Source organism: Anas platyrhynchos, chromosome 2 (assembly GCF_047663525.1).
Source record: "Anas platyrhynchos isolate ZD024472 breed Pekin duck chromosome 2, IASCAAS_PekinDuck_T2T, whole genome shotgun sequence".
NCBI lineage: Eukaryota > Metazoa > Chordata > Aves > Anseriformes > Anatidae > Anas > Anas platyrhynchos.
In genome coordinates, this window is record NC_092588.1 from 63,399,798 (window position 1) to 63,427,524 (window position 27,727).

Here is a 27,727-nt window from a genome sequence, read left to right on the forward strand (position 1 = left end):
GGGGGGGGGGCGAGCAGCGTCAGGCTCCCATGGCGTCACGATTGACGTTTCGCATTCCAGCCGCTCTATGGAGAGGCCGCTAGGGCTGCTCTCACATAAATGACGTCCGGAGGCACGGAGCGGGAGAGCAGCGCGGAGAGGCGCCTCCGTCCTCTGCTCCGCACGGCAGCCCCCCGGGCACCCCGCCCGGCAGCCCCTCACCGCCCCTCCGCTCCTGCCTCGCCTCCCCTCGCCTCGCCCGGCTGCCGGGGCTGCCCCGTTTTTCCATGACTCGGGATAACGCCGCCACCTCCTCCGGAGCCTCCTCTTCTTCTTCTTCTTCTTCTTTTTCCACCACCACCACCGGCACCACCGAGCCCCGCGGTGCTCCCGTCGCCGCCCGGCCGCTGGACAGCGCCCGCTCGCCCCGCTGAGGAAGCGGCCGCCGGGGACCCCGATGTAAAGACGGAACCCACACAGCAAGCGAGTACGTATGGGCACCGCCGGACAACTTGCGGGGACCGCCGCGACCGCCCCAAACTTTCGCCTTCTCCTCCCTCCCCATCCCCTCCCCTCCTTCCCCGTCTCCGAGCTCCGCCGCCACCGGGATGGGATGCTCCGGGTGTCCCCCCCCCTTCCCCGGGTGTCCCCTCTCCGCGTTGTCCCCCGGCCCCGGCTCGTCCCGGGCCGGGCAGCCGGTACCGAGGGCTTTCTGCTGGTTGTTGTCATGGAAATGATGCTGCCGGCGGGGATGAATGGCACTCGCTCGGCTCCTTCCTCCGGCACAACTTGGCGCTGCTGCTCCTGCTCCTGCTCTTGCTGCTGTCGCCTCGCAGGGTCGCGACAGTCCCACCGAGCCCCGGAGCCCCCCCGGTGGCACCGGCCACCGGCACCCCGGAGGCTCCCGAGCCCCGCGATGTGTGCGCCGGGGCACCGAGCGCCTCGGTCGCCGGCCGGGCTGGGAGCGAGCCGGCGAGGCGCTCTGTCGCGACCTGGTGCCGGGGACGGCTGTCGGGACGGCGCTATCGCGATAGCCGGCGCGCCGCGGGCGGAGGTGCGGCTCACCTGGGTGCAGCTGGCGTTTGCGTTTGCTTGTGTGCTTTTTATTTTCTTATTTTTTATTCTTGTTTTTTATTATTTTTTTACAATATTTCCCAAGGCAGGCGCGGAAAGGGCTGATCCCCGCAGGGGGTTCGGCTGCGTGGGGCTCGGTGTTTTTTTTTTCTTTTTTTTTTATTATCTTTTTTTATTATTATTATTTTATTTTTCTTCTCCATAAAAAAAAAATAAATCCCCCCAAACCCCAGAAACTTTGGGAAGGCGCCGCCAACTTTTTTTTTCCCCGGCCCGCTCCGCTCCGCTCGCATTCCTCGCCCCGCTTCCCTCTCCTCCGTGGAGACTGCCGTACGAGCGGAGCCTGGCCCCGCGGGCACAATGGACCGAGCCCGAGCAGGAGAGGCTTTCCTCCGCAGGTTGCTTTCGGGAACTCGCCCGAAACCCCGTGGATTTTGGGGAGCGAGCGTCTGCGGCTCCGGCAGGGGGTGGAGGGGATGCGCAAAGCCGGGAGCGCACCGGCGCTGGAAGCGGAGCTCGAAACTTTTAATTCAATGGAGCTCCCCCTCCCCACCCCCCCACCCCCTTTCTCCTCTCCTCGGCGGTCCCTGCCGGGTAAATGAAGGTTTCGAAACTCGCCTGGAGAAGTCCCGGTCACAATGGGAGCGTTTCACGCTTTTCCTCCTCGCCTTACGGGGTGGGGAGGGGTGGCACTGGGGGCTGAATGCGGAGCGCACGGAGGAAGAAAAGAGCTGTGCCGAGAGGGGAGGAGTGGGGGCTGATTTCTTCCTAATTTACAGCCCTCACGGCTCGGAGCTCCTGGCTCCGGCGGCTGCTCTCCGGAGGGGTGCTGCGTGCTTCAAAGCTCACCGAGTGTCTCTAGGAAACCGGCGGCTCGGGGAGGGGGGCGCATCCCGAGCCCCGCGCCCGGGGAGGGCGCAGAGCAGGAGATGGGAGCCGGGGAGGCACCCAGCAGCCCGGCAGCGGGGCAGGGGGGAAAGGCGAGGAAGGGGAAAGCTGGGGAGAAAAGGGAAAAGAGGAAAAAGAGAAAAAATAAAATAGAGAGAGAGCAGGAGTCGCAGCCCGCAGAGGGCGGAGGGGCCGGAGCATCCCACGGGGAGCCTCCGCTGCGTGGCACCCGCGGCCGGGGGGGCGCTCCCCTTGCCCACCCCGGGGCTGAGCTCGCCCCTAGCCGGCTCCTGACTCTCTCCTTGCTCCTCGCAGCGCCCGGGTCGGAAGAGCGCCCCCCGCCGAGGCCAGCCTCCCAAGCAGCCTCCGCAGAGAGGTCCCAGCCGGCACGGAGCCCCCCGCCGCCGCCGCCGCCGCCCGGTGCCGCCCGCCCCACCAGCCCCACCATTCAGCGCGCAAGATACCCGCCAGGTAAGCAGCCGGCGAGGAAGAGGAGGGATGCCAGGTGCCCTACGCCCTCCCCGGGCTCCCCTCTTGAAGAGGGGCTCGCCCCCGAGCGACGTGGAAGGAGCGGATGGGGAGCCGCCGGGTGGGATGCTGCTGCAGGCATCCCTCACGCCGAGCTCTCCCTCTCTCTCGCAAGGATGCCACTAATAGGATGAGAAGAATACCTCCGAGTATCCCTGCCCTGGTTTTTCACTCCTTCTTCCTCCGGGCTTTGGTGACACGCCGCCCACCAGCGAACCTCCCGTACCGCTTTTTTTTTTTTATCCTTATCTTTATTTTTTTTCCTAACGTTGTTGGGTCAAGAAGAGAAAAGCCCGGGTTATTTACTTTGCGGGGTGATTAACGTCGGTGCCCCGAGAGGAAAAGTAGGGGTTAGGATTAGTCAGAGGAAGGTGCTGGCAGAGGGCGAAGTAGGAGGAGTTGCGCAGAGCGCACCAGACCTTTACGTTGGGGATATTTTTTCTGTCCTCAGGTCAGACTTATTTTAGACTTAGGCTTTCTCAGCCCACTTTGAGCAGAATTCAGGGCCCTCACCTCAGCTCTCCTGCTAAGGAGATTAAAAACCAACCCCCCAAACCTGTAGCGATCTGTTTCCCTGAATCCCTGCTGGTTTTCTGAGCTAGCAAGGAGCTTTTTTCCTTCCTGGGGCCGCATATCAGCGCGTCCACGTGTGACATTATCTGCCCGCTCGTTCAGTTGTGTTCCTCAGTGGAAGCGCGTGGAAGGAATTGCTTTCCCTTTCTGTTCGATTAAGCACTGATCAATGCATTTTAGCAGGCAGTCCTTAAGCTAAACAAATGATAGTAATAGGGCTTGGCATGAAATGTGTGTGCAGGGAACGGCACGAACGGAGATATTGATAGGAAAAAGAGACCTTTGTGGGAAGATACATAAATAAGATTGGGAGGCAAGGCTTGTGGAAGTGTTGTTGTCCTATCTTTTTTTTTTTTTTCCTCTAAATACATGGATTTGCAAGCAGAAAGGTCTTGGCAATTTCAGAAAACAGCACTATTTTTTCTCCCACTTTTTGATGTTTTCTCGAGAAGAAGGAAGATCTGAATACTCTGTGACAACACGATAATTGAAATCTGGTGCTTGGCTTACATTTATCTGCAAAGCGGGCAGGGAAGAATGGAAAGTTGATCTGACACCTATTATTTGGATCCTTGCACGGCAGGTTCAAGTGAATATTGAAAAGTTAAAAGTGAAGGGAGTTCTTAAAATACTGAGGAAAACCCCGTTATTTTTAATGTGGCTTTTTTTTTTTTTCTTTTTTTAATATGAATTTTCTGTCGAGTACTTTAGGAATATAAATTACCACAATTAAGAAGAGCTGAACTGCGCAGACTTTTGATACACACTTTCTCCATATTTACTTTTCTGGTCTCTTTACGAGAGTATTTGTGCTAATTGATGCATTTTATTCCTCTGCTGCAGAACCAAAGCACGCCATGCACTTCTAGTCTGGGTTGCAAATTCTGGGCTAGAGTCTCACGTTGTTTGGCCAGGTGAACCTCAGGTGGATTGCAGAATTGGCTCCATTGTTTCTTGAGAGCAACCAAGGAAATAGTGGATTAGTAGGAAATGTAAGAGGGAAAAAAAAAATCTTTGCAGGCACTGTGTTGCTGAAACCCTCCCGGCTACCAGTGAACCACATTAACTTTTACAGCTAATGGACAAAAACAATTACATTGTCGTTCTCTTTTAAAAACTGAAATGCCCCTTACTTTTTCTCTTACATTTTTGCAAATTTAGGGATATGTTGTACCGCTCACTTTTTTGAGGAGAATGTTCCACTACAGATAAGCCTCAAAAGTAGCAGCTAGACACCAACCCTGAGTTATTAGCTGACCAGAAATATGCTTTGAAGGCCCAGAGTTGAGTAAGCAAAATTGATGTTTGCAAGCCTTAAGTAGCAAATACTGTGATTTGAGCTGTTCCTCTGACATCCACTGTAGATGCTGTTCCTTTTAAACTAAATATCGGTTTTAATATTATGCATTTGGTAATCTAGTTTACCCTTCATGAAAATTTTATGGCACGGTCGCACGCATACAGAGATAGATTTAGAGCCATAAACCGTTCCCATTCCGCTTATCTAATTCTCATTGACACCTATGTATATTAAGCAGCGGATCTAGGGCAGGCTGGAGATGGATTCTCCTCTCGCTGACACCGGTATAAATTTGAGTGGACCCAGCAAGCAGAAGAGAGCAGGCTCCCTTGTACCTAATGCTCAGCTGATCCCTGATACATGTTCCTCGTAGAAGGGGAACGACTTGAGCTTAATTTTTGTTTCCCATGTCCAGGTGAGAGTGGGAGTCGGGTGTCTGACCGAGCTCCATGAAATGTGGGAAAGCTCGTCGGAAAGAGGTTAGCAAGAGTCTGGACTGTGTCTTCAGCACGTGGGGCTTGCTGTTCATCTTCTCCTTTGCCCTTGCAGATATGCCCTGTGTGCAAGCGCAGTATAGCCCTTCACCGCCCGGTTCGAATTATGCAGCTCAGACCTACGCCTATGGCTCGGAGTACAGCTCGGAGATCATGAACCCTGACTATGCCAAGCTGACCATGGACCTGAGCAGCACCGAGATCACTGCCACCGCCACCACCTCCCTCCCCAGCTTCAGCACCTTCATGGAGGGCTACTCCGGCAGCTACGAGCTCAAGCCTTCCTGCCTCTACCAAATGCAATCCGCCTCCTCCAGCCAGAGGCCCCTCATCAAGATGGAAGACGCCCGCCTTTCCACCTACCAGCCCTCGCTGCCGCCCTCCACGGACGAAGGGATGCCCAGCACCTCCATGTACTTCAAGCAGTCGCCGCCCTCCACGCCCACCACGCCGGGCTTCCCCCCGCACCAGAGCCTGTGGGACGAGCCCCCGCTGCAGCCCACCCAGACCTGCCTGCCCCCCGGCCACCTGATGGAGGCCGCCCCCATGAAGACTGTGCCCCCACGCTTCCCCCTCTTCCACTTCAAGCACTCCCCTCCGCACACGCCGGCGGCGGCCGCCCACATGTGCTACGACCCGGCCTCCTTGAGCCTCCCCCTGGGCCCCGACCGGCCGGCGGCTGGCCAAGCCCCCATGGAGAGCCACTCGTACGGGCTCCCCCTGGCCAAAAGACCAGCCACCTTAGCCTTCTCCCCGCTCGGCCTCAACGCGGCCACCTCCAGCCTGATGGGGGAGGCCAGCGGTGGCGGTGGCAGTGGCCTCCCCTCCCCGCCCAGCAGGAGTTCCTCGTCCGGGGAGGGCACGTGCGCCGTCTGCGGGGACAACGCCGCCTGCCAGCACTACGGCGTGCGGACATGCGAGGGCTGCAAGGGCTTCTTCAAGGTGAGAGCTCCGCCAGGACGCGGGTCTCGCTCCCCTCCCTGCCTCCTTCATCTTCCCCTTCCCTCCCATCCGACCCCACCACTGTGCCAGGGCTCGGAGCTCCTCCACACCAAGCCTAGCTGGAAACAAGATGCATCCAAAAGCCCTATTTCATTTTTCGGCAGGCGGTGGTGGTGCCATTCCTCGCAGCCAGGCTGCTCCAGCCAGGAGGGCTGCAAGCACAGCCCGCGGGGCAACTTCTGGCGCGGAGCAAAACCAAATATTTAACTTTTATTTGGCTGCTGCATCATCAGTTCAGGAAGCGAGCGAGGTCTCGCCCATTGAAAGCACCTAGCTGAGCAGTGACGCCACACCACGCCGTGTCCCCTTGTGGCTTAGGAGGCTGTGAAGGCAGTCAGCAGCACTGCCCCTTTACATGAGGCAGCTTCTGAGCACGTGCTTACGCTTTTAAGACTGGAATTATTTCTTTCTGCTTTTAGATTAGGGCACTTCATAATTGCAACAAATTTAGGTGGAGTTCAGGACTTTTTTTTTTTTTTTCAGAAACAGCCTAAGTGAAACACTTGGTGTAGACTTTTTTTTTTTTTTTTGGAGGGGGGGCAGTCTAGGTAGTAGGTTCAATAGGTTCAAGATTTGTTAAATTTGGGGCTGGTTTGGTACATTTCTTTCTGCACAGATAGTAGTCATGCCCCTGTTCTGGTAAAAGATTTCCTAAGTACGATGGGAACAAAAATAGTCCAAAAATAGATGTAGGGGAGAGCTCACAGCGTGTTTTTTTTTTATTTATTGTACATAGAACTGCTAATATTACTTCGTTATAATCCTTTGGCAACATGCTAAAATACACATCTCCTGTACAACTCTCTTGTTACTTAAAAATAATTAGAAAACGGACCACAAACAGCCTGGAAATAGCAGCTCTGCTGGGCCTGATCCTGCCCCCATGGAAATTAATAGCATATCCTGCACTGGGAGCTGTGGCTAGAGCTTATTCTGCAAAATTAATTTCTCAAGTGAAACAGTTTTCAGTTCTAAAGTGCAATGAATACTACTTGCTGTGTCCCTTGTACTTTGAAGCTGTTGTTTGAAATGCAACAAAAACATAAAATAGCATTTTCCCATCAATTTAATTGCAGGGAAAGATTTAATACCAAATGTTGAACTGATAAATTTGATCCTCTCCTGATGGCTTTCCTATTAATTTCTTTTTGTGCTGAGTTATTTATCGATGTATTTGATTTTAAGTATGGAAATGCATAGTATATATTTTGCAACAATTTCTATTATAATCTCCCAAGGCTCAGCAGGATTTTACTAATTTTAATTTCTCCTTATAGTTTTTACCCTGCTTTAAGAGCTAATTACATATATGTAGCTACAGTATCCTTCTGTCTATTTTCTTTTTCCCAGGTCAGGTTAGCTTTCCCAGAATATTTAACTAAATATATTTTGTAGGGGGTTCTGGTATTTTTATTTTTCTCCCCGATGATTTTAATGTCTAACCAAACCAGTTATTGTGGTATTTGACTAACAATAGCGATAGCAAGAGAAGTACATCGCAGATCATTTTGATTTTATTTTAATAAGGTCAGCAATAATCAAGGGAATGAACCAAGTAGAAAATTGTTCCCAAAGGGATATTAAAAGCGGAGATAATCTAATCCCCAAAGGTAGATGCGATGACCTGGTAATTTCAGATATGATTTTATCATTCAAAGTTGCCTGTCTCCAGAGACTTGCTTCAGAACAATCCTAGATGATTTTCATTGTCAGTAGCTAACACTAATAAAATTGTTTTTCCTGCAGGCTAGTGTGTTAGGAAATTAATTTTATCTAATTATATGAATTGCACTGTCGCTTTTCATGTTGTAATTAAAATACATTTTGTCAGGTTCTAAGTTGTTCCCGAAACTATCGGTTTACTATTTCTCTGTTGCCTTTTCTCAGAGAACAGTGCAGAAAAACGCAAAATATGTTTGTCTGGCAAATAAAAACTGTCCAGTGGACAAGAGGCGTCGTAACAGATGTCAGTACTGCCGGTTTCAGAAGTGTCTCAGCGTCGGCATGGTTAAAGAAGGTAAGGACTCTTGCTATTATTATCCCAAACGGTGGAACGTTGCATTTAATGAGTACGTGTGTGAGTGTGTGTGTGTGGACATGGATGTCTTTACTGTGAATTTTGCGGTGGTGGGATTCCTACCTTGCCCCTGAACGTGTGCATTTGTGTAATAAGGTATTGATTTAATTTTTGTCTTGTCACCAAAGTTAGTGGGTTTATCATATCTAGACTTTCTGGGACCCCAGAGTTCGAGAACAGCAAGGTCACGAGAGGATAATTTGACTCTGGCCAAAATGTCTCCTTTACGAACTTGGAATGTCGTTCAGTAGTGCTGGGGGCTTCCACGTGTTATCTCACAGGGGGCTGCATGTCATTGTCGTGCGTGCATTTTTGCATACAGTCTTGTCTCGTTCCCACAAGCTGATTGTAAATTTGCAATTAATTTAAATGGAAACAGGATCAACTCATTAGTCCCAATTCTGCAAATATTTAAGTACGTGAGTAATGCCATGTGAGCAGTCCCATTGCAAATACCGACGTGGATAATACAGCCTGTATGGTGTGAACATATTTTTCGGCTGCTTCGAGAAAGCTAAAATTACTTGGAAAGAAAGACCCTGCCATACAGGAGGTGCGCTGGCAGTAGTAGCACTTGCGTTTCACGTTCGGTTTTCTTTCAGCAGTAGAGCCGTGCGTGTGCGTGCACATATAGGGGCACACAGGCGTGCTGCAAACAAAGCACGAGCGCTGGGAACACAGCTGGGCTTCAACTCAGCAGTCAGGCTGCTGCTTACGACCAGGGGTCTGACGCCCTCCTGGTACCGTTTGTGTTTCTCTGTGATCAAAGGCATCGGTAGCACGTGCTGAAATTGGAGAATGCTATCGTTTTTGCTGGGCTGGCCATCGCGAGGGAAGCAGGTGCTCGGTCTGATCGGTCGTCTGCTGGTGTCCTCACAACTGATCCCCCTCTTTTTTACGCAGTTGTCCGCACGGACAGCCTGAAAGGGAGAAGAGGTCGGCTGCCTTCCAAACCAAAGAGCCCCTTGCAGCAAGAACCTTCTCAGCCCTCCCCGCCTTCTCCTCCCATCAGCATGATGAACGCCCTCGTCCGAGCTTTAACCGACTCCACGCCCAGGGAGCTTGACTATTCAAGAGTATGTCTCGCTTTTCTTTGTTTGTTTTCTGCATGGAAATGAGTCATGAACCGCATTCCTACTTACCAGCCAGTTTGCTAAAATGAAAATAAATCTCAAATTGGGGTGAGAGTAGAAGTTTGCCCAGCCAGCCGTGCCTATTCATGGCAGGCGGATAATGATGGGAAAGGAGGTGAGCAGGAAATCAGTGTTAGTGGCTGTTCATTGTCAGGGTCTCAAACACAAGGTTAGCTGCTGTATGCTCACACGGGTGAGCGAAGGCAACAATGCATGGGCAAACAGAGCGCTCTTCTCACAAAAGGCTATGCCAGAACACCAGCCATTACAAAACGATCGATTAATCTACCAAACTCAGTAGTGTCCATCTGGCTGGTATGTTAAGTTTCAGGTTACGAATGCTAAAATCTAACTGAACTTTCCCGGTATGCTATAAAGGTTACATAAAGTAACATTTGATGGATCTATATTGAAATCAACAGGAATTTTGCCATTATTTAAACGGGGACAGGGTCTGGCTTAGGATATCCAAGCATGAATAGTTGTTAAGCAAAATTCACATTTGTGAAACAGACCATTAGATCAAAATTCTAAAAGATTAATTCAGCAAAGCGTTGCCACATATTATATATTTTTGTGACCTTGTTCTTTATGGTATAGTATTTGCCATTTAAATATTGATGGGATATTTTGAAAGCTTTATAAAACTGTTCTGTAGTTATTAAAATTCAGTATTGAAATAGCTTGTAAAATACACTTTTAGGTAGGCTAATACATGAAAAGAAAAAAATACAGCTAAGGAAAAACAAGATCAAATTCCTCCCTCTTAATGAAATATGATTAAGCCTCAGACTGTGAAAAATACTGCTGTATTCAGACAACATTTACATTGGCCATTTATCACTTGTTGCTAAGTAATATTTAATACTAAAACATATTTTATTGTAATCATATAAAAATATTCTATTTTAGAATATGCTTGCATATGTAATTTAGCAATTATAAGCATGTTGTAGCTTCTTTTCCTCAAGCTACTGTATACAATTGTGTGTATACAACTCTAGAATTTTATAGATTAATATTATGAATCTAGTTGTTTAGTGCCTGACAGCCTTTTTGGGGAGAATACTCTGGCCATACTTACGTGTATTTTAACTTACCCAGAAGGTCTCAGGGGGTCATTCTGCAAGCACTGTGCACTTTGGCAGGAATCTACTGGGTTCCACAGAGTTACACGAGTAGACAGCCCAGTCCATGAAAACAATGTCCAGCCTCGTCTACTTGCTTACAGGTGTAAAATTACAAAATTAGATGAAAACTCTGATTTATTTTTTTTTTATGTGACTTTTTTCTTTGATCTACAGTAGCTATTCCTTTTCTAATGAAAACAGCCCATAGATCTCACTGCTAAACAGTCCTATTGGTCCTTACAGGAAGCATAGGATTGACAGCAGAGTAATTTAGTTTTGGTAGCTAAAAGACCATGTATGATTATGTTTTAGGACCTACTAATATCTAAGTTTTTATTTACATAAAAAAGTATTAGTTTGTTATGCTTGGCAGTACTGATAATACGAAATTAAGGTAAAAATTAATAGATTCGTATGTTTTTCATAAACTTTATACTTTTTTAAAAAAAAGTTAAGGGAGATCAGGAATGACTACCATGTAAAAGCTGAGATTAACTAAACAAAATGTGCAGGAATACGACTTTAATGCTAAAAAATCACTGCAAAGGATCCCGTGCCAGTAACGACCGGCTTGCGGCACGCTCGGTTAGGCCGTGACCCTGCCGTGCACCACAAATGGGTAGATCTGGAAACCCGGCTTGGCGTCAGTCCTAACACTTCCATTGCCACGACCTTAATGTTTAGCATGGTCTTCATGTTTGCAAGCCGTAACGTCGTCTGGCCTGTTGCAAAAATACTAGGAAGAGTTTCAGAGGGGAACGTGTAGCCCTTCCCTCCCCAAAAACGCAACAACCTACGCCAGAAGTATAAAATTAAATCATACAACCTACAAATTTTAAAGCAAAACACAGTGGAACCGGTTCTGTTGAGAACATCGCTACTTCTCCTTTCAGCACTGGTTTTAACTTACCAGCCCACAGCAATGGTATATTTAGGTACTTGGTTTCAAAAAGCAATTGCTAGGAAGAGAATTTGGTTTATGAACTCTTTAAAGGCCAAGGGCCGTGGTCAGGTCTCACACCTGTTTTACTGGTACAATTCCATGAGTTTAGACTTCTCAGTAAGTGAGAGCAGAAGCAGACCCTGTACCTTGCCGTCCTTCTTCGGGCAAAACAGCCACTGACTGAAATAGAAATGTTGCCTTTTTGGAGGGGGAGCGCGGCATTCAGCCAATAATCCCACCCTAAGCCCCGGCCAAAAATGAAGCAAAAATCTGTGCTTCTGACACAGGAAGGGGAGACGCATGGAAAAGGAAGCATGGCTTCTGCTTGTCGGATTGTAAATATGCTGAGCCAACGTTGCTAGACTTTTGCAGCTACAGCAGTCCATGAAGGTGTTGTAAAGCAGGCAAAGGGTAGGGCTGCATCGTGCTATCACGTCTCCAACACCACCAGGCTTTTAGATATGCCATATAAATTAACATTGCTCACTACACACACATCTCCCCCTTGCATAAGTCGGGTATCCCTGAACTCCTGAGGGCAGTAGGGCAGAGCTTTCCCTGCTGGCTCTCCCCAGCAGCGCCTCCAGCCTCCTCTGGCAGGTTCAGCCGTGCAGGGCTCAGCCCCTCCAGGCTTACCAGCTGTCCTGGTCAGAAGTTAGGTCAAATATCACCTCTCCTCAATGAAATAACCATGTGGGGGGAAAAAGAAAAAGATTTGGGGCACAGAACAGAGCCATACATATGCTTTGTGCTTCCTTACATACTCATAAGACTGTTGAATGTAAATAATATTTTATTTCAGCTACTCTTTGTAGAAAGCAGTGATATACTCCTGTGGTTCAAAACTATACCGCTCCCTATAATTTTTTACTGTCTTCTGAAAACGCTCCCATGGGCTAAACTGTGCCAACAAATACAGGTTAAATTTTTTTTTTTTGGTGCATTCAATCTAATTAAGTGGCCCAGTGGGTTATACAGCACTGTAACATTCAGTTATGTGACAGGATAGCATTCAGCTTCATTAGACAATGTGAAAACTTTGTCGTACTTTTGCCAGAGGAATGCTTCATGAATACTGAGAGCAATTTAATACCTGGCATAATTACGTCAGCTTGTGATGAGTTACATTTTGGGTGAATGTAGGGTAGTATCTTTCTTCTTTTCCTTTTCTTTTCCCTCCTTTTCACTGATCAGAGGATCGAGAACACACTTTGCCTTAACACTGCCTGTAGGCAAGGCAGGAATTTCCATCAGCTGAAACTTTCCATTTTCCTGTATAGAAATGAGTTGCAGCTCAGCTCCTGCACAGCAGAGCAGGTCTCCCAGAGTCTTGAGGAGCTGAAGGCCATGAGTGGGAAAAGCTGATGGGAAAAGCCCACCTCCTCACACTCACTTAGCTTAATTGTAAGGGGGTGCAAGGTGTCTGAAGTAGCACTCAATTTTTTCTGCCCACTAACCACCCTGGTGCATCTTGCTGCAGTCCAGTGCCAGGAGTATTCTTTTGCACTGCCTGAGCCTTCCTCATCTGCTTCGTTCAGGTGGAGGACTGAACAAATAAGCCTCTAGTAGCGTACAAATTGTCTACTGCTGCTCCCCATCCTGTCCGTATTTGGCCTCCTCTTGCCTCGCTGTCATCCTTCAGGGCAGCTGGGGCAGAGTTTGGCTGCTTGTGAACTTTAGCAGAGGGATCACACATTGCATTTGCTGAGCTCACCGTACAGAAGTCATGTAGGTAGTGAGCAGAAGGGGGTCATTCAGGGCTAGCACCAATACCCCAGAGGTATCTGGGGCTTGTAACATCCTTGCTGTGGTTCAATGATCAATCAGACTGTGAAACCGTGTCCTTCATCCCTTACCTGCCAACAGCAACCACCAAAGTGGCATGCCTGTAATGAGGTCCTCCCACTGCACTGTTACCTACTGAGAAGAGCTGTGGGTCTTTCTGCCTCCCCTCTGGCTTGGGATGCTAGGAAAACCTTCAGGCTGATGGACTCAGGCCCTAACTGCACGTGGAAAGTAGTTCCCAGAGGGTGTGCAGCGATGGGGACCACCCCAACTTTTCCTGGCCGAGTCCCAGAGGCAGCGTTTGTGCAAAGCCTCTCCCAGAAATAACCCACGCGGTGTCTGATGGGGAAGCTGCTGTTTCAATAAATTCCTAACTGTTCAGCTCCCGCCCTTCCCAAGTGCAGAATCAGACCAAGCCATGAAAACTCCCGTTATATTTCCTGCCAGAGAGAGAGCAGTGCCGGGGAAGTGACAGGGATCTGGCGGGGAGGAAGCAGGAGACAGCAGGGAGGGAGCTGTCAGGGGGTCGTGGGGAAGTTAGGCAAGCTGAGGCTGTCGAGGGGTTGTCTGGAAGAGTTATGGCCGCGTCAGCAGGATAATAGGTTCTCCTGAACCTGAAACGCTTCCATCTGCAGGATAAGAGGTGATATGGGGCAGCTGGTTTACTCTCAACCAATTCTGTATTCAAATGAAGCGATGCTGCACGTGTCAGATAAAAGATGATTTATCTTGCATGTCTCTATCACTGTCAGATAAAATGCAATTTGAGAGGTTGGGGAAGAAATCTGCATTTTGGACGTGCCGAGACAAATTCATCAATGGGAAATTTGTTTAATTGTAGTAAGTTAAATAGTGTTCCTCCTCTATTGTGTTAAAAATTATCCTACCCACCAGGCTGCCGTTTGTGTTTACTAATTGCTTATAGGCACTTGTAAAATGTGATAATATTTTACCTATGAATTTTAAGCGATTTCTCGAAGTGTGGAAATATTTTTGCCATATACATCTGAGTAGCAGAACGCCTCTAGGTAGCTAGACAGGTAGCTAGACGGAGACCTGCTTCATCTGCCTTTGACAATAATGCCAAGCTTTGCCACAGAAGGGAATGTTGTGGGGCAGGTAACACTGCCTCTTTCTCCGAGTGCCCTATAATGCGTGTAACGTTGCTTTCTGTGGCTTTCATTTTAGTACTGTTCCACTGATCAGGCTGCTGCAGGCACAGATGCAGAACATGTACAACAGTTCTATAATCTTCTGACTGCCTCCATTGACATATCTAGAGGCTGGGCAGAAAAAATTCCAGGATTTACTGACCTCCCAAAAGAAGATCAGACATTACTCATAGAATCAGCTTTTTTGGAGCTGTTTGTACTAAGACTCTCCATCAGGTAACTATTTATTTCGTTTCCTCTTGAGCTGATGTGAAAAATCATCCGTCTGAATGCTTTTAAGGAATAAATGTAAATGTGGTGATACCTTTGAACACTGTCAATTTAAAAACAAACAAACAAACAAAACATCAGCAATGTCTGCATCCGCAGGATATGGTGTTTAATTTGTTTTAAACTGCAGAAAATAATAAAAAAAAAGACAGTGATTTAAAAAGAGAGCGTAATTCTCACTAATGTGCTTCTTTTTATTTGATATACCACATCCTCTTCTCTAGTAATCAAAATTGATCCTTGGGTACGATTTGAGAAAGTTTGCTTCATACTCATCAGCACAAACTATAGAAAAGCACTTTCCTCCCCTTCCCCCCCCCCCCCTTTTATTTTTTTTGTGCATGCACATCTTTGTAGTCTGTTTTTGAAAGGGATAAAGAAGCTTTAAAATCTTGTTCAGATTGTTTTTCTTCTTAATACCAAGTCATTCAGCAGAGTGAGGTGCTATTTGTCAGTCTGGCACTAGTTAAGACGTTTTACCAAAGACACTTTCAGGGACTGGGGAAATTCCAAGCTGGTGATTTGAATTATGCCCTTGTTTCTTTAGGTTGAAAATGACCTTTGCATGCAGCTTTTAACGGGGATATTGGCAATGGAGGGTGGGGAGGAGAGGAGAGCTTGGCTGTAATACTGCTCCTGCACACAGGTTTTCACATAAAAGAGCCTATTATGTTATGTGTTGTGCATTATTACACACGCTTTCCATTGTTTTTTCTCTATCGGTTTTAATAATATGAAAGATACAGATGAGACTAAATAAGTGCTGAGAGTTGCAGAATCTCTTCTTTCTTCAGTTTTTATTAGTTTTGTGCTTCAAAACGCATGCACGTAGTGTTCCTGTGGCTCAGACATACAGTATTTAATGTAAAATGTCTTCTCTGTTTATGCCTTTGGGCAGGACCAAAATCTTAACTAATTAGACAGCCTACACCACATGCTACAGCTAACCTCAGGCTTATAACTCTACGAAGTAAGCAATCATAGAAGCTTGTTTGTTGTACTTCTGCCCCAGGGGAGAAGCATATTGTCAAACGTGAATGCCCACATATGTCTCAGGATAATATGCCTTGGATTTTAAATGACAGACACTTCAATACTGGTTATGCATGTGGCTGTAAAGTAGAGGATGCATTTATAATTTTTTCAATTATTTTTATTCGAGGTCTGATACTGCTGAGGATAAGTTTGTATTCTGCAATGGACTTGTGCTTCATAGACTTCAGTGCCTTCGTGGATTTGGGGAGTGGCTCGACTCAATTAAAGACTTTTCCTTAAACTTAAAGAGCCTTAACCTTGATATCCCAGCCTTAGCAAGTTTATCAGCTCTAACTATGATTACAGGTAAGTGCTCCTTTGTTGATAGAAAGCTTCAGACTCTTATCACTTTACTTTGATGTAGATTCAAGCAATTTCAGTTAACTTAGCAATATTCCAGGTAAAGTGAGTGTGTTTTTTAAGCACTGTAACGACCATACTGAAATTGCGGACTGTAACATTAGACCTGCAGATACACCTATTAAAACGTAATCTAACTCTCTATTTCTTCATGGTTTCATTGTTTTCTTGGAATAGTCTCTAAAAGGCAAACTGCTTCCAAGCAAACTGAGTAGCTCCCACAAAAGCATTTGAAATACGTGCTGAATTCCCAGAAAAGCCCAGTGAAATGGCTAGGGATAAGTCTTCTGCGTAGGAATACTAATACTGGGGTGGCTCGAGAGCTAGAAGCCATACAGCTCCTATAGCTCATCTCTCAGCAAGGCAGCTGGACCAGAAAAAGTGCTTCATGAGGGCAGGCAGGCTGCTTTGGGGAGCCAAGGTACAATAGGTATTCCGTGTCCTGCTTTTATTTGAGAGAGAAAACTGGAGAATAGTAAGAGAAAAGTCCCTTCTGCAGTTTTACAAAAGCTTCTGCGTGTGCATGTGACCATATCACCCCTTCTGCCTGATGGGGTGAACAGCAGGGAACCAATGTAAGAACCTGCCAAATCTGGCTGGGAAGTACAAGCCAGGGGAACATAATGTTATGAAGTATAATTTTCTCATTCCTGAGACAACAAAGCCCCTTGAAGCGCATGCTGCGTACTTTGGGCTTTTAGTAGTTTTAAGAGGCATGGCTGGCAGAATGAAGAAAGGCTGGGGGAGAGGGTTCCTGACGAGCCATGGGAGCACAGCAGAAGTCAGAGCAGCAGTCATCACTGCTGAAAGCCTCGCGCTCGCTTCAGGAAAGGGGCTATCAGAAAGGCACTGCAACCGTGTTGTCCGTGCGTGCTGGTGCTTCAGCATGCCTCCAGCTCAGTCTGCCCAGGGATGCTAGGAGCTCCGCTGGGATGGATATTGATTTCCTCCTGCATTTCAGGCTGCCACCGGTTTGCAGGCGGTAGCCTCAGCAAAATCAGCTGCAGTCTTCATTTTACCTAGGATGAGTTGATGCTTGGGAAACATTGAGATAAAATACTCAGTGGCAAATCGAAAAAAAAAAAAAACACAACAATAATGCTATAAATTGGCCAATTCCCACTGACATTTGTGGTGCCAAGATTTTGGCTTCAGGGTTTAGATCGTACAGTTCCCTCCTGCATTTGAGTGAGGGGTTAGTTTCTACATGGAGTGACATTAACTCTTGGCTTCTTAACAGAAGTATTCTCAGTTTTTAATTGATTAATGTTGATTTTTTTCTGCAGTTCGGAAATGCTAAATTAAGGCCCAGATAATTCTGTCTTTGATGAAACTCTTAAGTCCAAGATAAGTCATTGGGGTTACTTTGTTGTACATGAAATGTTTCCAAAACGAGCAAAATGTTAAATTGCATAAGAACATTCCCAGCTTATTTTTGACTTCTGTGTATAAACATCCACACGCAAGCATGCAGATATGCTTACATATAGGTAATACAAATGCAAATATCTGTATATAGATGTGTGTGCATACATGCCTATGTACAAATACAATATAGATGTACAAGATGTACACATATGTACTTCTATATCTATAAATCAAGGACAGTTGCTGTCTCTCTCCATATATATTTGCACACAGGCATATATGCTCACATACATATAGTACTTGTTGCTGATTTAGGCTATTTACTATAAGTTAGGTATGTCTTTTTAGATAGATATATATCTATGGAGCTTGTTTCTGGTTATCTTCCTGAAGACTGGGAGGATATAGGTAGATAAATAGGATACCCTACAAACTCTCCATGTGAACATAGGAAAAGCTACTCTATAGGAAGAAAAGTTTTTCTCCTTACAAAGCCGTGTCTTACTTTGTGTTCAGTCAGACACTGTTTGGTTTCCCTTACAGAAAGAGTCAAGGTTGTCCAGTGGCTGGCTCAGATTGTCCTACAGCATTTAACAGAAACATCTCTTAATTGATAAAGCCCCGCATTTCATCCTTTCCTTGATAACAGCCCTGTCAGGAGTTTGCTGTTTTGTACTAGTCTTCCCAAAGTTTCTAATCAAATGGAAATAATTGTTGCTTTTAAAAGGAAAGCATTTCTGTCCATAAAAGCTTTAAGGTTTCCTGCATTTGCCAAGCTTTTCTTGAATTTCTCCCCTGCATGAGATGTTGCTTAAAATTAATGTAGTTTTCTATTTGTGCTTTTATTTTACCATGGAAGTGTATCTCTGCTGGTTTGCTCTTGAGGTCAGAGTACGCCTTCATGCAGTCCAAGGCTCCCGTGTCTATTGATTTATATTCACAGGTTTCAGATCTCCAAGGGCACTTAGCTAACCTAGGGACTCAGTTGGAAATTTGGCCACCTGAAAATGGATGGCATGGCATAAAGATGAACAATATTAAAAAATAAAAAATGAGAGAAGAAATGAGGTAACTATAGCTAAGGGAGCACCACAGCCCAAAAAGCTGGGGCAGTGGTTCTTTTGAGAATTTCTCAATGGTAGTATATTTGAATTGTTCATAATCAGGAAAATCTTGAGATTTGCCTCTGATATTGCATCCCACGAGAAATGGCTTCCTGTCCTCTCGACAGTTTGAGTATGACAAGTCACGTGCTGGTTTTCAGACAGTCCCACCGAAAGGAAGAAACAATGAAGATGAACTTTGGAAATCCGATTTCTGTTGAACATTTTCAAGTAACCGTTTTGGGGCATGGCTTAGATTTAGGTGGATGTTTTGTGTTCCATTCGTTGTCCTGCGGAAAAGGTGCTCTTCTCTCCTTTATTGGAGGCAGTAGGGAGTTAGGAAACCCTGGTTCAAATCCTTTTTGTGAGTCAGAGCAAGAGAGAGTGACCTTTTCCAGGAACATAGGATATCCGACTATTGAGTGTCACTGTCTTTTGTGTTAAGGCCGTTTGACATGTTTTTTGGGCCACAGAGTGGCCGTTGTGTATGATGATTTGGGGACAAGCTGGTGCTGAGCGAGACACCCAAGTCTCAGTGTCTGGTCTGATTCCAACAGGAAGGGAATGTGGCCACGGATCTCCCATGTCCCTGATGAACATTAATGTCATTGGGCTGCAAGCTATGAAGAAGCAGGAAAGCTGTTTTGTGAATTTAGTTGTTGGCTTTTATTAGAAACACTGCAAAACAAAATGTTGGCTTGAGCAAAATTTTCTTCATTATTACACGAATTGTTCCAGTTCTCATTTTACATTAGCCACTGTTTCATTACTTGATTGCTCAACCAAAAAAAAAAGGGAAAAAATGAACAACCCGGTGATGTGCAGCAGTCAGAGATGGTTTTTATACTGTACAGCATCTGAGGTAGCACCAAATTCACAAATTCTCTCTCCTAGTACAAAAAATGTCCCTGTGAGTGATAACCTGCTTGTTCTGCTTGATTTCCTGAGTGCTCTCCATTGCCCAAATGAGGACGTGCTCTTAGGAAACAAAACCTCTCGTACGCTAGTCATCGAAAGTATTGGTGAAGGAGGAAACTAAGAGAAGTCCCTGCACTTTCATAGGTCCTCTGTCTGTTCTGTGAGGGTGACAGGGAGAACTAACACCCCTCTCCCAGTGAAGGAAGAGGGGCTAAATGTTAAAGCTTGTGTTGGGGGCTAAACAACATCCCACTGTTCCCAACGTCCCAAGATACCGAGGGATGTTCTCTCGTTTTGGGGTGTCAAATCAGCTTCCCACTAACAGTTGTGGTAGCTCCAAGGCCCTTTAGCTAACCCTACTGACTTGCTTGGAGCTGCGAAGCTCCACGTCCTATCTCAGCTGCAGCTGCAGGTGACAGCACAGGGGCATGGCTGTAGGCATATATGGCCATTCATTCTGCTCAGTAATCTTGAAGGGAACAGCAGGAGACCTACCGAGTACTACAATGCTCGCTAATTCACTGCTTGCTTTGAGTAGAGCTGGAGGTACGCACAGCATAAGATAAACAGGAAAAGATTTTGTAAATCTGCATCCATTAGCAAGTCCATACATTTGTGCTTTTTCTGTTTATTTCGTGGTTCCTGGGATTTTCCAGTAATTTCTATAGAAAGAAAAGTGCCATGCTGGAGTGCTGCTGAATTTTCAATTCCTTTCAGATAGGACGCAAGCCTGAAAGAGCACCCAGAGTGAAAGAAATGCCGTCTGGTTTATTATGGGCAGCTTGCAAACAGTTAAAATTCTTCCGTGTCAAAGCACATCTTTTTTTTCTTTAAGGTACTCCTTTAGGATCTTCCTCTCTCTGTCTCTCTTCTCCTTTTTTACTTCCCTCAGTTGGTTAAGAAGGGCTGGACACAACTTCCTCCAGAGCACATTAGCAGCGCTCTGAGCATCAGCCAGAAGAAAGTAATTAGAAAACACCACAAGACACTCACCCCACATCCCCATGAAAGCAAGAATTGAGTGCTGTCCTGTTCTTTTTCTTGCGGGTCACTTGTTCTGTTGGGGTGTAGGATCTAACGAGCTAAGGAAGAGTGTCAGCAGGGACAGAAAGCTCTGTTCGCCATGGGGCAGGTCCTGTCGTTAGTTGCAGTGGTAGATGCCCATGGTGGCATCTACCAGTTGGGTGAGGTGCATGGATCACATGTGTTCCTGTGCAGCCACTCCATGCGGACCTCCTCTAGCTCCTACACGGTGTTGATGGTGAAGCTCTGCAGAATAGACCAGATAGGAGCTCAGGCTATCTTTCAAAACTCCTCTAGCCTCCTGAATGACCATTTGTAATGCCAAGATATAAGGACTGAGGCTACTGCAAAGATCATCTGAAGGCTGCGCTCCAGCTTAGTTTCAAATTTCCTCCTGCTCTAAAACCGCTGGTGTTTTCTTTCTCTCTCCTGTTGCTTCTCTCTTCCCCTCTGCCTCTTCCTTTCTCTCTCCACATCCAAATATTATTGTTTTGCACACTTGACACTCTCAGTGGGATGCTGCTGAGTACAGAGCATTCTAGCCCTAATGCAGCCAAGCTCTTTCAGCATATGTTTTATTTTAAGTATTTTACAGACCAGCCCAGAGCCACTGTATATACTGGGCTTATTCACACTCTTAGTGCTTTGTTAGGCTGGCACTAGAACATTGAAGAATATTGTGAGGTTTCAATTAATTATGAGTTTTGTTTGCCTTCCTGCTGTTGGGCTTTCCGTTCCAGTTTACAAACACGGATTTTAGCACCATCAGTCATACCAAGAAACAGTAATGAGTCCAGGCTGGCTAAAAAGGGTCCGGCTGCTGCAGTTCCCTTCTGAACATGGATTTGTCCAACTTGCCTGCGGAAGGGAGGCTCACCTACTCTTCGGCAGCAGATACCCTTCAGTCCTGCTGCCAGGATCCTCTGGAGTGGGTGCTTCGTGTGCTGGGTCTACACACGAGCAGGTGGCAGACTGGAGGAGTGTAGGAGAGCCGGTTATAAAAAAATCCCTCCAGATTGCATTGTCTGCCTTCCCCCCTCCACTTTGACGAGGGAAATACTGTCAGCAGCTGAAGTGAAGTGCTCACTCCTCCTTCTCCCCTCCCACCATTTTGCTGAGGCAAGAGCTCTCTGCTCCTGCAGCAACTGGTGGCCTGTCTTACGGCACGGTCTTCTTCAAGGAGGAGGGAGCAAACTGATGTCCTCTGTGGTCATTCAGCTCTAGGCTTTAGGTACCTTGCAGAGGGGAATATAGGGCACCTCCTGAAGACGATTCACCCACCTAAAATCTGAACCATCTTCTAAAACTTCCACTGATGCTAGAAGGAGCTCAGGGAGTCCGTGCTCCCTGCTTGGGCACCCTTGTGAGGTGTTAGGCAGGGTGGGCATGGGCCAGGCTGCAAGAGAAGGGGATGCTCCTGGCTCTGTCAAGTTGCAGCCTTGCTGTCCAACCCAGAACGTGCAAGGTGATCAGAAAGCTGCAGGCAACTGAGCCTGGCGTTTCTTTGAGTTATAGAAGGGGAAGAGGATTGTGAAGGGGGAAGAGAAAATCAGATAATTATATTGAAACCGAGACGATCAAGAGGACTATTTTAAGTCTGCGCCATTAATCTGGTGCATGTCTGGTGGGACTGTTTCTGACACCTCAGAATTAATGAAAGCTAAAACTAACCCACCCTAACACAGGGCACAGAGCCTAAGGGTCTCTCAGATCCTCAGGATCTTCAAAATGCTCGCACTCTGCAAGAGCATTTCTCATAAAGGTAGCACTGATTCTGCCTAGCCCTGGTGTAATATACCCCATGACGGAGACTGGGGAGAGAAGGACTAGCACAGCTGGTGACAGCTTTCCCTGCTCTCTTTCTCTCTTCCTATCAAGTTTTGGCTGATCAGCATAATTATAGCACAGAGCCACATTGAGATTCCTGGAAATTGTGTGTGGGAAAAGGGGAAAGGTGTAAAAAACTTGCCGTGTTCAGTTTGCCAGAATGAGCTGCTAAGTTTGCAGAGCTTTAGAGGCAAGACTTCCGATGAATCATTTTGACAGGCTTATGGAGAGCATCTTTGCCATAAATCACCGTTTTTCTTGCAAAAATCAATGATATCCTAAAACACAAGGCTGAGAAATCCTATATTCACTTTACCCAGGCCTTTTTAATTGTCCTTATAAGAAAGTCTGAATACAATAATATTTACACACCTCCTCGATCAGTTAGAGAAAATCTATTAGTTTTGACTAGCTGTCCTTCTTGGGATAAATCTTGGCCTTATTAGTCATGTGTGGATAAGAACATCCTGTGGAAGACTGGGAATGATTATGAGGCCACTGTTTTCAGAAACGGGGCACCTACTTGTCACAGTGCCTCATCCTGCTCCCATACAGTTAAGTAAGAAAGACAGCAGGTCTTTCTTTGCCCAAAAGACACTGGTCATGTGGAAAAGGCAAGAAAATGTGTTTCCTGCACTTTGAACCCTAACTATTAGATTTAAATATTTGATGTGAATTAGACCCAAGAATCCTCAAGTCTACCCAAGAGAGGTAATGGTCGGATTGTGATGGTAATGCCAGGGCAAAATACCCTTTATTAGCAGAGGGGGCTTCCGAATTGATAGCTTTGACTTTACGAATTGATAGCTTTGACTTTACGGGTCCTCAAGGAATGCCTTAAGGGTTGGAGACTGAAAACCCCTTCTTCCAGTGAGGCAGTTCCAGTTGTGAGAAATTACACTTGTAGAGATTTGAAAGTAGCAAAGTCTATTTTTTGGGTGATTTATGCAGGAGAGGACAATATGGTTTATCAGAGACTGTTTTCGTGTTGTAGTACCACAGAGCATGTTGGGGAGGTGGTATGTCTTAATCTGGAATTTCCTTGATTTTGTTATTTAAAGTAAGTCTGCTAATATTACAATCATTGCACATGCTGTATTTTGCATTGGCTTGCTTCGTGGCTGGATGTCAAAGACACAATTTGTTCATGAAACCTTCTGAACTGGTCAATGTAAGACAAAGGCTGTTTAGTTCTGGCCTGGAATGTTAACAACATTACTGTGTGCTCAAGAGCCAGAGATAATTTTCCGTACTCTGCTATAACGCACAAATCTACTGAGGCATTGGTCTAAAAACGTAGCCTGCTATTTTGAAGTCAGTTTTGGATCCATTCTAGTATTTCAGCTCTGTAGATCTATAAAGATATCTTCGCTAACATAGCCAGGAAACAACCTCAAAACAGATTAAATATGGAAACTCTTCAAAGACCGCAAGATTAACTTAATGTCCTGCAGATTCTCTCAGTAGGCTAGTGGTTTTTAAAAAAAATACAGCTTTTCAAATTTGTATAAAATATTTATCCTCCAAGATTTTTAATGGCAGAATCTGCCTAAGTATTTACTCCCAGTGACCTGTGTAGTTACAGTTTACGTAATTACACTATACACCATTTACTGGAAAGGCTTTAAATATTCATTGACTCCTCATGTTTTAATGTAAACAAGGCACTTAGAATACACAGGGTTTTTTAATTCCTCCAAGGTGAAAAAGATGTCTGAAGTAGCTGTTACTGCTTGGATGAGTGTTGCTTTGAAGGGAAAGATGATGGTACTTAAATGGTTCAGAGATTTAATGGCCAGAGATTTACGTGGTTGCAGCGTGACTCTGATCCCAAAGTAGTATTCTTCAGGAGCTCGCTCCACATAAGTCAGTAAAGTTGCAAAATTGTAAAATGGGTGAAAATCAGTGGAAAATCAAACCTTACCACTTCTGACTGCCTTCATTGAACTGTATCTGTTTTATCATGTTGTCAAGAACACCTAGCCAAAGCCATTGGTAAGGGGAGGCAGTGAGGAGCCTATATACACACACCAGGGCAAGGCACTGCTGCGCCTGCTTCTGGGAGTAGAAAAAAATGTACAGAAAAAAACTGTTTATAAGGGGGATGGACAGAGAACATGTCTATTGCCAGCTCCTCCTGGAGTGAAGAGGGAGGACCAGGACTTGGGGCAGTGGGCACAACATGGCCCATGGCTACCAGGGTTGGGGGAGAGGGCTAGGGCAGGCAGACAACTTCAGATGCATCAAACATAGGAGGTATCAAAATTGCTCACTGCTCATCCACTGTCACCACTGTTTTTTCCATGTCTAGTTGGTTAAAATTAATTTCACCTGCATTTTCTTAGATTAATTTACCTGGTATAATGCTGTTTCATGTGTAAATGGCCAGGACTTTGTTCCAAAGCCACTTCTTTCTTATCTGTGAATTTCCAAATCAAAGAAAAAATCAAAATTTCACAAAATCATTTGAGATTATTCTTCTGAAATGCTGTATTAATTCACCCACTGAATCTCGATAGCAAACAACACAAAATTATCTCTCTCATGTACCAGTAAAGAGGCTGCTTTGAATGAATCACATATCTGATTCATTGTACCTAAGCTTAAAGAACTGTGGATGTGTTTAGCAGCGTTGTAGCATTTTAAAAGGCTATTCAAAGGGGGACAAGCCCCAGAGCCCCTTCCTTTTTGGGGTGTTGAGGTTTTTGTGATGGATAACATAGCAGCCTTTTCACTTCAGCCATTGCTCACTCAAAGCAAAATAGTTAACTTCCAGGCTTCTTTTATGTCGAGCCTTTTAAAGATGAATAAACTAAAAAGCAGGAGCTGATCAAAATAACAAAGGATGGCGAGGTGCCTTTAGTTTCTCATAAGAGTGTCTGCAAATTCCTGGTGGAATTCTGGGCCTGGCGCTGATGGAGCTGGCTAAGGATATCGATCGCCACTTGAATTCACTGAATAAATAATGGTTGCCATAGTTATTGAGCATTCACAACTGGTGGGGAAGCACGGAAATCTCCAAAACACCTCCTGTGATAGTTTTGCTGGAAAATCACCCAATTAATTCTGTCTCATATCATGGAAATTATGCGAGAGATGCAGGGTGCTCGGGCTCCTGGTACTAGAATTTCAGTCCTAGCTGAGCATCTCTGCTACCCATTTTTGCAGCCAAAAAGAAACGGGGGCTTATCATCTCCTATTTTGTGTGACAGAGAGGTTAAGTGGCATTGTATAACCCCAGCTGTTCTAAGAAATAATACACTTTTTAAAGCATGTTTTTGCTTTGAGTACCAAAAACCACGTACGTGGTTACGCCAAAGAAAATTAGTCCTCTCCAGCTGAAGCAGGGATGCTGACGTGTGTTTGTGTTTCTCTTCTTGTGCCCTGGCTTTGCAGAACGACATGGCTTAAAAGAACCAAAGAAAGTGGAAGAGCTATGCAACAAGATCACAAGCAGTTTGAAAGATCACTTAACTTTCAGTTGCCAAAACAAAGGACAGCCGCTCGAGTCCGCAGAGCCTAAGGTACTGGGTGTTCTTGCTGACTTGCGCTCTCTCTGCACACTGGGACTGCAGCGCATCTTTTACCTGAAACTGGAAGATTTGGTGCCAGCCCCTTCCATTATCGACAGGCTGTTTCTGGACACCCTACCCTTCTGAGTCCAACCACCCTCCTGAAAGGCAAACGCCCACCAGAGCAGGCAAATGGATCGTGACTTACAGCTAACATTTCTGCCCTCACTTAACAGAAAAGCAGCTCCAGCTCTAAAATGAGGTCTTTTCTGGCGCTTTGACCTTACAACCTGAGGCCTAAAACTTAATGGCTTACTGTTTGGGGGTTGTGTTCTTTTTTTTTTTTCCCCTTTTTTTTTTTTCTGTTGTTGTTGTTGGTGTTTTTTTTTTTTTTTTTTTTTTTTTTTTCGTGTGTGATTTGGGGTTTTTAAATGGCTAATATGGCACTTTTGGACAATGCTATCCCAGCAGCAGTAAAAGGTTAACATGACTGTTTCAAACCCGTTGTTTAACACCTCATGGGACATGAGGAATAAAATGGTAGAAGCTGTGTGTTTGAAAACAAGAACAGCAAATAGTTGTTTGCCAGGGTAGTATGTGTTTTGTGACGATACCTTTAGCATACTTCCTGCATCAAGGGCACATACATCAGCACAATCGAAACAAAAAAAATCACTTTTTTAACAAAGTACATTCAATTGAACATTTCATATAAATCCAATATAGCAAAATGACAATGGCTGTTAGCTCCCATGTTCAAGTGCAATTTTTTAAAGTGCTGTCTTACTAAGTCTTGTTTATTAACTAATTTATTTTAATATGAAAATAAATGGAAGAAACCAAGTGAGAAAATTACGTGCACTAACTTACCACGACAGAGTTTTCCAAACTTGATTCCATGTAGCGTGACTTACTGACAAATGTCTGTGGAAGACACGGGAACGACTGCAGCTCAGTTGTTCCCTAGACGAGGACATCCGAGTAAGTAGTGGCTGGAGCATACAGGGTCAGCATCAGGGATAGTTCACTTTTAGACTTTAACGTTTGTAACCGGTTAGTAAACAGACGCACGATGGTTTTTAAGAACAAGCAAGTCTTGTAAAATAGTATGAATGTAAGTGCTAGGAAGGATATAGTGGGCTGCGTTTAAACATTCCGTGTTCGTACTCCTTTTTGTATGTTTATACTGTTGATGCCATATTAATATGAAATAATTTGTTGCATAGTGTCTTTATTTGTATAAATGTTTGTATGCATGGTATATTGTATTGGCTTTGCCTGTATTTATTGCAATGACTGCCAGCTCATGGGAGCCCTGTTACACAGGATAACAAATTGGGGTGTTCACACTGACTCAGATACACCAGTTGGAAAACTATATACATATATATAATGTGTATATATATATATGTATATACCTATATTTGTGTGTGTGTGTGTGTGCGTGAGCGTGCGCGTGTCTTTTTATTAACCATTTGTATATAAAATATCTGTCAAATCACAAGCAGAGTTATTTTACAGTTTATTTGCAGTGACTTCTAAGGCAGTACTGTTTAGCACTTTGATATTAAAATCTTGCTCATGTTTTGCTAAATTCAGATAATATTTAAAAACTTTAGTTCTAAAAAACTTTATATGCACTGTATTAAGTCAAAATTTTGTTGGTCATTTTGCTAAGGAAATTTTTGAATGTCAACCTGATGTCACTGTATCTTTTGTTAGCTTTAAACATTCTAGCTTTTGTCTTTTTTTAAACTATGCTGTTTATATGGAAATTAAATTATACAATCAAACAGATGCCAAATGAATTGCCTAATTGCTGCAAAGGATAACCCAGATATCGAGTCACTGTATGGTTTTCAAATAGTAATCTGGTATTTTATCACTTACTATGTTTGGATGTGCTTTTATGAAAAAATTATTCTTATATCAAGATTTATAGTAGTGTCAATAGGGAAACAGACTTCTAATCACTATAGTTAATATTTCCGGTTTACCTGCAGATAATATTTGGAAAAGTATTGCTTTTTGTATTGACTTTTAAGCTTATGTGCAAACATAATAGCATAATTAAATATCAGAGAAGCTAATGTTTCTTGTAGGTTGCTGTAACAAGCCTGACCAGCAAGACAAATATATTTTGACTGAACTTGCTTTTGTATATACTATATATATATATACATATATATATATACACACTCACACACATGTGCGCATACAGAAACATACAGAC

General features: G+C 45.1%; 1 protein-coding gene across 5 annotated transcripts; it reads left to right on the forward strand.

Annotated features, from left to right (window-relative positions):
- NR4A3 (nuclear receptor subfamily 4 group A member 3) lies at positions 1-27,632 on the forward strand. 5 transcript variants are annotated; one of them, XM_072034855.1, is made up of 9 exons: positions 1-466; positions 2,257-2,412; positions 4,758-4,821; positions 4,892-5,778; positions 7,726-7,855; positions 8,819-8,991; positions 14,095-14,294; positions 15,511-15,689; positions 25,379-27,632. In XM_072034855.1, the coding sequence occupies exons 3-9, from the start codon at positions 4,797-4,799 to the stop codon at positions 25,639-25,641; spliced, it is 1,857 nt and encodes a 618-aa protein (XP_071890956.1). In that variant the 5' UTR covers positions 1-466; positions 2,257-2,412; positions 4,758-4,796; the 3' UTR covers positions 25,642-27,632. The 5 variants fall into 5 exon arrangements, with proteins under 5 accessions (XP_071890956.1, XP_071890954.1, XP_071890957.1 ...); XM_072034853.1 differs by having other exon boundaries at positions 2-466; positions 4,758-5,778; XM_072034856.1 differs by lacking the exon at positions 4,758-4,821 and having other exon boundaries at positions 2-466.
- Positions 27,633-27,727: the final 95 nt, after the last annotated feature.